Source organism: Cheilinus undulatus, linkage group 11 (genome assembly GCF_018320785.1).
Source record: "Cheilinus undulatus linkage group 11, ASM1832078v1, whole genome shotgun sequence".
NCBI classification, from domain to species: Eukaryota; Metazoa; Chordata; class Actinopteri; order Labriformes; family Labridae; genus Cheilinus; species Cheilinus undulatus.
Window position 1 is genome coordinate 19,591,942 of NC_054875.1, and position 13,105 is coordinate 19,605,046.

Sequence of the window (13,105 nt, forward strand, 5' to 3'; positions counted from 1 at the left end):
TTTTAAATCCAATTCACTCAAGGCTCACTGGCTTGTACATTCTGTCATCAAAACTAAAAAGAGCATGAGGGGACTTAACTTAAATCTTTTATTATTATAAAAAAACAATTACAACAAGGAGATTAGAATGTTTTCTCTTTGCAAACAAAATGCAAGTGTGTGAAACATGTCTGAAATAAAGCCAGGGCAGGCAGCTTTTTTAAGCGGGGGCATCATTTTGTAGGAACCAGAGACCATCTGATATTTGCTTTTTGCTACTTTGTTTCATTTCGCGCACAGTCATCCACATGCGTTAGCTAGGTAGCTGATATCAGCATCTACTGTATGTTGAGCTTTCATGACCTTCTGTATTTATGTTAGTGGTTTTTTCTGAACTGTTTTCCTTCAAGTTATGATTACAGACAGGCTAGCCTTCAAATTAATCTTGTACCATAGATCAAATCTGCATAACTAAGTCACTGGTTCTTACCTTGTTGGTTGCAGCATTAATGGCCAGAGTTGGAGATGCCCCTCCTGACATAATACAGTCCATCCTTAGAGATTCAGACTCCAGGCTGTACGGAGTTGAAGCCTGAGAAAAGATGACATAGATAAGAACAAAGATTTATCATCTTACTAAATAAGTAATGAAGGCATCTGAATAATACAGAGGATAACCAGCAAATGAATCACAGAAAAAACAGAGGTATATGTTGTCAGAATCATAACGGCTTAATTTCATTTAGCTGCTTTTGTTTCTGGGTCCGACTCATTTTCACATTGCCACTGCCTATTGGTTCACTTAATACAAGTGAGCCATGATTCATGTTACATGAAACGCCTGGGTTTGAATGTTACGACAAAATAAATCCTTTCAAACACTCTGTGTTTGTAGTTAAAGTAAAACTACGCAACTTAAAACATTTACCTGTTACTTAAAGTCCCTGTAAAGTGATAAAAAAAATCTTTACTTTAAGCCTGTTGTATCACAGGCCACTGTATTATGAACCACCAGGCAAAGTTTCAGTCATTAAAAACATACTTAAGTTTATAAAATTAAGCTTCAAAATCATGAAAAAAAGAGTCAGTAAAATCTGCTCTAAAATAGTGTGGGCATATCACTTGAATGAGCTGAAGCCACACCAGCTCATGTGAAATACGATCCTCTCAGATTTAAAAATGCTTGCAGCTGCCTGGCTCTGTGCCAGAGCAGAGAGACTGAAGTTGACCCAAAGACCACCATGGCTGACAGATTTGGAAAATGTACCTCACAATGAACAAAATTGTCCAGGGTGCTACATTGTGAAATAGATTAGATCTAAACAGGTCAGGCAAAAATATGCTGCCCTTGTATCATATGGCAATTTTTTTTTTTTTTTTTTTTTCAGATTTTTAACGTCTATAGGACCCACTGATGCTAGATTTACAAGACTGGAATAGTCATTATAAATATACATTAGCTTAACTGTTTATGGCTTAAAAACGGAAACCTGTTGTCCACAATATCTGATCTGACCCTTATTTCACCTGGCCTGGGACCAGTCCAGAGAGGAGATGAGTGAGAGAAAGAAGGCAGACAATGAGAGAGAGAGAGAGAGAGAGAGAGAGAGAGAGAGAGAGAGAGAGAGAGAGCGGAGCTGAGGTGATGCCGCAGATGCTCTGCTGTCGTCTTTTTTACAATGTTCCTTCCTGCTAAAGAGCGTTCACTTATCATATTTAACTCATTTATTGGAGCATATTATGATCGTTCTTTGCTATAATTATAGATAGATCATGATAAATGAGTGAAAATGTGTATTTCAAACACTAACTTTGTAAATATTGACTTTTTTTTTTTAAACATTTCCATTTTTTCCCCCAACATCTCACAGGCTGGATGATACCTGCTGGCATGCCGGAAATGGCCCGCAGGCCAGAAGTCTGACACCCCTGCTTTAGAGAGTTTCTATACAAAAATCCCAGCAACTCTCAACTATGTCCATATTCCAGACAAACTACCACAGAAATGGCTAGAAAGAAACAGCTGAGTAAAGAAACAAGAGTACAGATTTTTACACTGAGGAAAGCAGGATACACTAAAAGAGAAATTGTAAAACGCCTGTAGGTGTCCAACAAAGGAGTTCACTCCACACTAAAGAGACTAGAAGAAACTGGAAGTTATGATGACAGAAAACAGTCTGGAAGAGAGAGAGTTACTACAAAAGCAGAGCACAAACAAATCATAGTCACCAGTAAGAGAGATCTGTGAAAAATGAGACCACATATTAGGGAGGAAATCAACATGACAAGTTCAAAACCCACATCTCTGACAATTGTGAAAACACTTTTAAGTAAGACTTGTCTGACGGGTTGTGTATCTGCAAAAAACATGACTTCATCCAAAGAACAAGAAAAAGAGATATGAGTGTGCAGAATCAAACAAAAGTTGGACCTGTGATGGCTGGAAACAAGTTCTCTGGACTGACGAAAGCAAGTTTGAACTACACTATTTGGTTCAAATGGTAGAGTACATATGTGCGCAGACAAACCGTTGAGCATCTCGTCATGCGTAAAACCCATAATAAAGCACAGGGGTGGTAGTGCCATGGTATGGGGATGTTTTTCAGTTGATGGAGTAGGAGATTAGTTTGGAGTAAAGGGTATCATGAAGAAGGAACAGTACCACTCTATCCCCCAGCATCATGCAGTTTCATCTAGACTAAGACTTGTGGGTCAAAAAAGAGGAAGGTGTTCTTTGAAAGGTGGTTTGGCCCCCTTAGTCTCCATACCTCTCTCCAATAGAGCTTGTGTGGGATGAATTGGATCAACCAGTTAGAAACCAGCAGCCTCTCACTGATGAACTTCAGAAAGCTTAGAATGCAATTCCTGGCACATAGCTTAAAAAACCTGTGGAACAAATGTCTCTTTTATGCCATGCTGTTGGTAAAGAAAGATGAGGTTACTTTGAAGAAAGCAACTTCTAAGTAACAAGACCCCACATACCTGATAATTATAGTAAAACTGTATTCTGATGTGTGACTCTTTATATAACAATCATGTTTATTTTGTTGCAAAGTTTACCAATGAAAATATGATCTTTTTGTGCAAATTTGATCTTACTTCCAAACCTTTTGGCCTTTTTCAGATTTGATTTATTTGCTGCACTTTATTACCTTACTTATTCAGACCTCATGCTCAGTATAAATCCACAGTTTGATGATTTTAATGCCTTTTTATCAATCTCTCCTCTGTTTTTTAATTGCTTTGTATTCTCTGAATTTCATCTCAAGAAGAAAAACTGACTCAACATCTTTGAAACTGAGGGTTGCCTCCTCAATGATATCTTGAGTATAAATAAATAAAGGTTGAAAGGCTGATATATGGGGTGTCTTCACCTCAGATCAAGCCAAAACAGCATCACAATGATAGATGTCATCCCCAAGATTTGTTTTTAAGTTCTTAATCTGAAGAATTTCTGATTTCTGATATGTTCTACACAGAACACAGAATACAGCAGAAAGTAACCATAAAAATCAAGGGGGAAATGAAACTTGGTAAAAGTTTTCAAGAATTTATTGGAAGCGTTCATTTCATATTTTTGTGCACAGCTTCCTGAATCAACAAAATGCACCAGACCCCAACTATGTGGACCGGTCGAGGTAGTACTCTCTAAAATAGCTGTACACTTATATAGTCTGACAAGTGGACTCATAACTTGCAGGTGGTGAGATGACTGTTGCTGTTTTCATGCATTATTCAAATATCTAAAATGTATTCAGCTTAAGTTCATTTCTTGTGCCTCACAATGAGCTGAAGTTGGGTTAACTGAGTGTGAGGATATTAGGAACTTCTTGGGATCAATAAATGGCTAAATTAGAGCCTGCAATGTGACAAATAAAAAAAGGGGCAATATTTTTTTCTCTTGTCTGACTCCTTTCAGAGTTCAAGACAGCTTGCCTGCCTCCCCACACTGCTTACAGTAAGAGGATTGGTTGGTAACAATGCAATCTTTAATTTATGATAAACTCCCTGTGAAACGGGTTGTCGGTTCCCTGGTGGAGGCACTTAAAAGAAGACAACGCAGAGGTGACGAGAGGAGTCAAGAAGGCTTGTGGAAGAGAAAGGGAAGAATAGGTAGAGAGATAATGGTTTGGCGAAGGACAGGCAGACAAGCAGACTGAGAGGCGTGCAGGAAATGAAAGAAAGTGATTATGCTAAGGTCACTGGAGACGAAGGTACTAAACTAAAGTATACACTGCCTGTCTACACATTTATACAATGCATTTATGCAGCTAACGTTTAGCCTCGCTGCCAACTTCAAATCTTTTCATTTGCACAGCCGCCGCCATCAGGAGACTTGAAAGACTTTGACCGGGTAGTCGAGGTGTAACAAAACCCAAATGAAAACAGTACGACATATTTAGCCCACCTTTTTCCAAGACTGTACCCATGCTATTAATCTTAGCACTTAAAACCTCCCTGTTCCTCCTTAGCCCATGTGACAGCCCACAGTATGTCTGCCAGCGATGCAAGTGAGGCGTAAGAAAAGGGGTCGAAGGGGCCTTCCATGTAAGACGAGATGACAAGACTCTGAATTAATTAATGTTTGTATTTAAAAAAAAAAAATAGTGAAGAAAATATGTCTAACGGCAGCCTCAGGGCCTTCTGTGGTAATTAACTGGAACATAAGCCTAGAATACTCTCCCTCTTTCCTCCTCTACCTCTCACTACTCATACTTTTTCCCTTCCTTTCCCCCTTATAGTCTGACTTTTTTCCCTCTCTACCCTGATGTCTTTTGCTCTTTTTTTGCTCACACTTTTTTCTGTTTTCCCCCTTCGCATCTCCCCTTTTTGTCTTTTTTTCCTTTACCTCGATTCTCCCTCCAATGAGCAACTGTGATTGTGCACTTTGCAGCTCCACGCCTGCATAAGTTCCCTGGAGAGAAGAGGGCTAAAGCAGTGATACAAGCAGAGAGGGAGAGGCAGAGGAAAGAGTGGCAGGCAAACAGATAAACAGACATGCAGAAAGATAACGGTCGAGATACAACAACAACACAGACACGGTATGAGACTAGAAGCTCGATGACCTGTTGGTCTGAACCATGATGAAAGACTCAGGAGGTTTTCTTTTACACAAGAGTTATGCTTAAAAAATGTGCAGGATATAAAGATCTACAGTATGCAATAAAGAACAGGAGCAGTATTTGCATCCTGGAATTAAAGCTCCCTTGTGAAAAAAGAATTACTGATAACAATTTTTATAATCTATTTAAAGCATTTCAGTGGTATATTTCTGCAGGTCATGTAAGAGCCGCAGGTATAGTTGTAAAATGCCTGGAGCTTCTTCAACCATTTCAAGAGGAAGTTCATACTGTCATTTTAATTTACATACAGTTGCAAGAAAAGATATGTGAACCCTTTGGGATTTCTTGGATTTCTGCATAAATTGGTCATAAAATGTGTTCTGATCTTCATCTAAGTCACAATAACAGACAAACACAGTCTGCTTAAACTAATACTGCTCAAAAAATATATGTTTTCATGCTTTTATTGAATAAAACATGCAAATATTCACAGTGCAGGGTGGAAAAAGTACGTGAACCCCTAGGCTAATGACTGGTTGACCCTCCTTTGGCAGCAATGACCTCAACCAAATGTTTCCTGTAGTTGCAGATCAGACCTGCACAACGGTCAGGAGGAATTTTGGACCATTCCTCTTCACAAAACTGTTTCAGTTTAGCAATATTCTCGGGATGTCTGGTGTGAATCGCTCTCTTGAGGTCATGCCACAGCATCTCAATCGGGCTGAGGTCAGGACTATGACTGGGCCACTCCAGAAGGCGTATTTTCTTCTGTTGAAGCCATTCTGTTGTTGATTTACTTCTATGCTTTGGGTCGTTGTCCTGTTGCATCATCCATCCTGTGTTGAGCTTCAGTTGGCGGACAGGTGGTCTTAAGTTTTCCCGCAAAATGTCTTGATAAACTTGGGAATTCATTTTTCCGTCAATGACAACAACCCGTCCAGGACCTGAGGCAGCAAAGCAGCCCCAAACCATGATGGCCCCTCCACCATTTTTCACAGTTGGGATGAGGTTTTGATGTTGGTGTGCTGTGCCTTTTTTTCTCCACACATAGCGTTGTGTGTTCCTTCCAAACAACTCAATTTTGGTTTCATCTGTCCACAGAATATTTTGCCAGTAGTGCTGTGGAACATCCAGGTGCTCTTTCGCAAACTTTAAACGTGTAGCACTGTTTTTTTCTTTTTTTTGGACAGCAGTGGCTTCCTCCGGGGTGTCCTCCCATGAACTCCATTCTTGTTTAATGTTTTACTTATTGTAGATTTGTTAACACAAATGTTAGCATGTGCCAGAGATTTCTGTAAGTCTTTGGCTGACACTCTAGGATTCTTCTTCACCTCATTGAGCATTCTGCGCTGTGCTCTTGCAGTCATCTTTACAGGATGACCACGCCTAGGGAGAGTAGCAACAGTGCTGAACTTTCTCCATCTGTAGACAGTCTGTCTTACCATGGACACATGAATATCAAGGATTAAGAGATACTTTTGTAACCCTTTCCAGCTTCATGCAAGTCAACAATTCTTGATCGTAGGTTTTCTGAGAGCTCTTTTGTGCCAGGCATGGTTCACATCGGGCAATGCATCTTGAGAAAAACAGACTCAAAACTGGTGTGTGTTTTTTATATGGTAAGGGCAGCTTTAACCAATACATCCAATCTAATCACATTGATTGAACTCCAGGTTGGCTGACTCCTGGCTCCAGTTAGCTCTTGAAGAAGTCATTAGCCTAGGGGTTCACATACTTTTTCCACCCTGCACTGTGAATGTTTACATGTTTTATTCAATAAAAGCATGAAAACATATCTTTTTTTTGTGTGTGGTATTAGTTTAAGCAGACTGTGTTGGTCAGTTATTGTGACTTAGATGAAGATCAGAATGCATTTTATGACCAATTTATGCAGAAATCCAAGAAATCCCAAAGGGTTCACATAGGGATGTAACGATATGAAAATTTCATATAATGGTTATTGTGACCAAAATTATCACGGTTATCATTATTATCATGGTATTGTTGAAATGTGCTCAAAATGTTCAAAAAGTACTTATACACACACTGAAATCATTTAACCAAGTTTTTTTTTAATAAAATAAAATAACACACACAATGTTCTTTGTTCGCAGAACATTAAAATATTAACATCAAACATACAAATGTGCATTAAAGATGGCACCTTATGGCCATAATAGGTAGCTGCACTTTGTGCACATTGTAGATAAGATCCAAGAATACTTTTCTTTAAATTCAGTGCTCAAGACTAGATCTAGTCTTACAGATCTAAGAAAAACTGGTACAGAAAGAACACTTTCACTGTTTCATTTACATCTGTGTACAATCTCTCTCTCTCTCTCTCGCTCGCTCTCTCTCTCTCTCTCTTTCTCTCTCTCTCTCTCTCTCGCTCTCTCGCGCTCTCTCTCGCCATGTTTTCAAACTGCACAAGCACACCGGAGTGCTGCTCCTTCTTCTTCTATGGTGTTTAATGGCAGCTGGCATCCATTAAGTTGCATTACTGCCCCGGAGCGCTGCAGCTTCTCCAGGAATTGAGCAGAGTTTTTAAAGTGCGGTAATCAAACACGGTTTTAACGGTAATTAAAACTTGAAATGGTAATACTAACCGCCTCGAATTTTACCATGGTTTATAGTGATACTGGTTATCGTTACATCTCTAGGTTCACATACTTTTTCTTGCAACTGTATTTACTGTAATGTGCAATTCTGTAATATTATAAACATGAATGTTTATAATATAATATATAAATCTGATAGTTTAGTTGAAAGGTTCTATAATTTTATCCTTTTCGTCAACACTATTTATGCTATAATAGAGAATAGGGATGTAGTCAGACAGAGGTGACATTGCACTACACCAAAGAGCTCACTTTTTCCGAATTAGACCATGTGATTGATGACTGAACACTAGCCACATTCTGAGTTGACACAGGATTATGTTTATAACCTTGGCTGGTGTCAATACAGGGTCCGACGCTAAGGTTTTTGCCTACTTGCCCTACAGGGCAAGTGCTTCCCTAATCTACTAAATTCCTACTTGCCCTGTCTAGGAGGTACTTTTTTCTGGCTGTCAAGTGCATACGTTTTGCTCAAAACTTAGAACTAAAATCCATTGCCTGTTGACTGTGGAAAGCAATACACAACACTTCTTTCTTAAGAAAACTGTATTTATTAGCTGTGTTAGCCCACTGAAAATTATATTTTTTGTACAGATCAGTGCAATGTGCAAGCTGCACCAGGTTGTTTCCCAAAGAAATTCAAACTCTGAAATTTCTTATTTACAATACTAATAAGGTAACTCAGAAATATTTTTTCGTAACTGATGAAACCAACTCTTCTCAGAGGAAAATGAGGTCAGCAAAACACTGACACTAGAGAGGTGGTGGGGTCTGCTACATAATGTACCAAGTATACGATGGTGATTTTCTTCTGTTATTATTTGGTTTATTCATCATGAAACGGAAGAAATTTTGCTCTCTTATTGGTCTTTGCCCAGGGCCTTCAAATGACTAAAACCAGCCCTGCCTCACACCTGCAGCTCTCCAGACACATCGTTTCAACCTGCCTCATTTTGGAGCTTTGGTTTTATATTTCTACTCTTTTGACAATATTTATGATCATGAGTGCATTTAAGATCAAGTAAAACACCCACGTTTGGACAACTTTCACTAGATATTACGTCATCTCCACGTGTGATCCGTGTGAGTTATGCTCATTGATGACGCGCGTTGGCATAATTGTCAAAGATGTGAGTGTGAGAGAGCATCGGCAGGATGTGGCTGGAGAAAAGGTTAAAACAAGGAAATGGGAAGCTTCAGATTAAACACGACAGCACAGCTCAACGAATGAGCTTACTGAAGAGACGCAACACCTGCGGACTTCCTCTGCTCTCTTCTCTTATACACACGCCTCTGTCGAGCGCATCCGACTGTAATAAAATACGGAAAATAAAAAAAAGTGTTTAAATTTGGAAGTTAAAGCCTGTCTTCTTTATGTGGGTAACAGATTTATTGATGTGACCTTCTATGATTCTTTACTGATGACAGTGTTTACCTTCATAAAGGTTAGTTAAAGTTTGTGCAGCTGTCTGCACGTCAGCAGACACGCTCAGCCAATGGAGGCAGCAACACACTGCATCTGGCTACTCGGGGCTCCGTAGTAACAGAAGCAAGAGAGGAAAATAATAAAATTAATGAATAGAAAAGCTCAGAGTCGTGCTTGCCCGATCAGGCAAGTCTTTACAAATTTTGCTCGCCCGTCGGCTTTTTGAAGTTGCCCCGGGCATTCGGGCAACCGTTAATGTCAGACCCTGCAATAAATTTCTCCTAGACCACTCAAAGTAACAACATATGTGACCACCCTGCTGCCCGCCACAATCACCTGTTTGATTATTATTTAATTAATATTACAATTATAAATAACAATTATTTGTCATTACAAGCACGCAAGATTGCGTATGTTAGCATTAAGCGGAAAGCACCACTGTGATCAGAGCTGCGAACACTGATTCAGACTAAAGGCTGGTTTATACTCCTATGCTGATTATGCCGCTGGACTGTGCAACCCTTAACCCCATGCAGAGGCTTATGCCCTTAGCAGACATACACCTCCACCAAAATGTAATGACTCATCAAAAACATGCAGACCACTAGCCATATGATTGCTCTGCTAGGTAACACTGGGTGACTGACACTCTGAGTACGTACTCTAGAGTGAAATGATGGCGGCTGACTGTGATAAGATTACTCAAAAAAGAAACCTCTGAAAATATCAGACATATATTTTGTCATCCACATCTCTCTGTGGTGATGGAGTGAAAAAAACAAAACAAAAAAACCCCTCCTCTGCCCATTTTACATCTTCTCTGTCTCCTTTCTTTACTTCTATGCAGTAATCATGCTATAATCAACTGCTGCTTTATAATAATCAGCTCCAACTCCAACATAATTTGCTTGGTGGTTGGGGTGTTCCAATGAAGTTTTTAAAAACAATGAGCTTTATTGTTAAAGGAAATTTTTTTTAAGGTCTACTCATTTTTTTCAACGTACCCTTTCTCCAGAGCGCGGTCTCTTCTTTGGCCTGCTGGGTACTGTGTCTTCTTTAGGATTTGTGTCTATGGCCCAGTAGGAACCCTAGAGAACAAACAAAACAGATTTATTGAGGCTGTGTTTGAACAGTTCTGTGTGTAGTTATTTGATGGGCTTCATTTTCCTTATTAAGGAGTTACTGATTGAAAGGGTACTCCCATAATCATTCATGCAAAACGGAAACACAATGGAGGGGTAGATAGATATATTCCTTTACAAGTAAAAGCATTAATATTAATTTACCTGTAACATACATGCAAATATTTACACTGTATATCAAGCCTAAAAATAAGCCTAGTCACAAAGTTTTTAATTATTATCACATGGGGTATCACAAATAACGGACTTGATGATTGCAGGGACAGCTGCTTGATTGTGGCAAAAAAGTTGATCACAATTGTTTTGATTGGTTCTAAACATGAATACCCATTAATTTTAATACATCTGCATCATATGCCAAACTTAAACACTCGTAACATATTTGAAAAACAAGCAATAAATGAAAATAAATGAGTAAAAAAAGGATGAAAAAATAAACATTATGATACATAACAACACTGAATAAGCAGAAATAATTACTTTTATAGGCATTATATTACAACAAACACTGAAACATTTACCTCATGATTGTAAAACAGCATGTGGCACAGTAATCATTAATAACGATTTTGTTGGTTCCAGGATTATGTGAAGCCAACATTGTAACTTAAATTGAAACTATATTAGTTATCCAGCTGTAATTGTAGGTGTCCAGGTTTGTCTCATTAATCATTACTTTTCTAAATAAGGATTTCTCTGTTAAAAACAACAAAGCATGAAACAAAATATATCACATTTTACACGCAGAAAAAAATTGCCATGGTTTAATGAAGCTCTAGCGTAAGTCCAGTCAGGAAGACTAGGGATTCACATTTTCAATCTTAGTTCTCTCTAATTATTACACTCTCATGCCACCACTTATTGTCTACTATTAATTGCTGAAACTGCCTCGTATGAGGACGTCATTGTCTGTGGGCTTTAACTGTCTGTGGGATGTCACTGGGAAATCAGCTGTCTCGTCACATGGCCTTATGTAACCAATTGCATGACACCTCTCCCTTATCGTTAGCCAATCATCACTCTGCTCTCCTTTTTAAATACGCCTCTCTCTCTCCCCTAATTCTCTCATGCTGACGTTTCGCGTGACAATCCACCACCCCAATCCCCACCTGTCTGCAGAATCATGAGCCATCAAGTCCTAAACATCTGCAATCCCTCAAGCTACCACCACCAGTATCTGGACTCCATGGGGGGATTTATTCCGCTGTAACTCATACCAGTCAGTCCTCGATCTCAGAAGCTCCCCATAGAGTCCATGTGCCAAAGACATTCTGTCAACTTAATTAATTTAATTTCAGTGTCACTCATTATTAAACATGTCTTTTTCTATACAATGTGTCTCTCCTGATTGAACTGTCATCAGTACCTCGCTAACTGTTGGCTAGCCCTGTCCTGAAAGATGATGCAGAAGCAACACACAGACACCCTCAACTTCATTCAACTTAACTCCTTGTACAGCCCATTTTCTGTTAACGTACAGTCAAAAGTGCTTCACACAGGAACCAGCAGCATAAACTGAAAAAATCTGAACTACCTGACTAGTTTAAGTAAGTTCACAGGTAGCTAACATGAGCAACATAGCTAATGTTGTAGAAAGTGTGGAGATACACACCACCCTGTAACCGAACAGCATCCAAAGTAAGCCTCGCAGTATTAAAGCAAAGGACTGTGAAAGCTATGCTTTAATTTCATCTATTTGTGTGATAACAACTTCAACTTTAACACAAAATAATGACCATTTTCAACGTACCTCTGAATTTTTTAAAAGAATTACAGGTAACCTGAGTCCTGAACTGGTTGTTAACACAAGCGTCTCGATATTTATTCAGAAAATGTGAACAAAGGCCTTTTTGGCAGCGTAGTGTAAATCTGACATCTGCCCTTGGCATTATTTATAGAGATTTAGAATTAAGACACAGAAATATTAAAATGATCTGTGATTTTTTTAGCTCTCAAAGAGGCATGATTATTAATTATAATCTGTTTTATAACCATCTAAGGCTTTTTCAAACGATCTTTGACACTAATTTGTCTCAGATTAATATCCCACTCATTGCATTTTTTCTATTTTTCTAATGTATCTCTTTAATTCGGGTACTCTGGACAGATTTTGCAAAAAAAGTTCCTATACAATTATGGTTTATTTAACCACGTACCATTTGCACTTGCTATGAGTTGATTTTCTAACTTTTTTCAGTTAACCTGAACTGATTCCTTCTAATGTATTACTAAACAGAAGATGAATTCTCTCTTGTATCCACTAAAACCACTGTGTTTGTTGTTATTTAGTCCTGCTGTCCTATCAGGTTTTTCTATGTTTAGTCGTCTTTTGGCGCATAGTCCTGCTGACCTTCCTCTAGAAGTCCTTCTGATACATAACCTTAAACCACAGCAGCCTCTAAAATAAGCAGATACAATGAGAGAAGAAGAAAAGCATTGCTTTTAGGTCCTTGATTTCCTCCTGGTCTGATTTTCCCCCTTTTTATTTTCTTCTTCCTTCCCAAGGAGGTCTGGAGCTGCAGCCTGAATTCAGGAGGTTCATCTTGGCCACACGTGTACGTGTACACACACACACACTCAACATCTAGCCCTATACCCCCCACCAACTCCCCTTCCTCTCCTTTTCTCCTCCCCCTGTCTCTCAGTCCCACATCACTGAACAGTACACAGCCAATTAACGTTAGCACATGCATGATTTAGCTTCTCTCGCTCTCTATGGCTTCAAACAGAGCTTGTACATCCAATCTCTCAGCACTCACACACACTCACACACATGACCCCCACCCCCCACCCCCCGCCCCTTCCTACACCACCACTGCCAAGCTTAGGTATCGACCGCTTCGATCTGAGGTCTGAAATAAGGTGCTGGTCAGGTCC

General features: G+C 39.2%; 1 protein-coding gene across 1 annotated transcript in view; it reads right to left on the reverse strand.

The window, feature by feature from the left end:
• Window positions 1-13,105, reverse strand: part of LOC121517585 (forkhead box protein J3-like) — a 93,673-nt gene that overhangs the window by 26,078 nt on the left and 54,490 nt on the right. The window contains exons 5-6 of the mRNA XM_041799470.1: window positions 10,091-10,174; window positions 470-571 (exon numbers count right to left, since the gene is read on the reverse strand). Of these exons, the coding sequence (XP_041655404.1) occupies window positions 470-571; window positions 10,091-10,174 (186 nt within the window). The remainder of the gene's footprint in view (window positions 1-469; window positions 572-10,090; window positions 10,175-13,105) is intronic.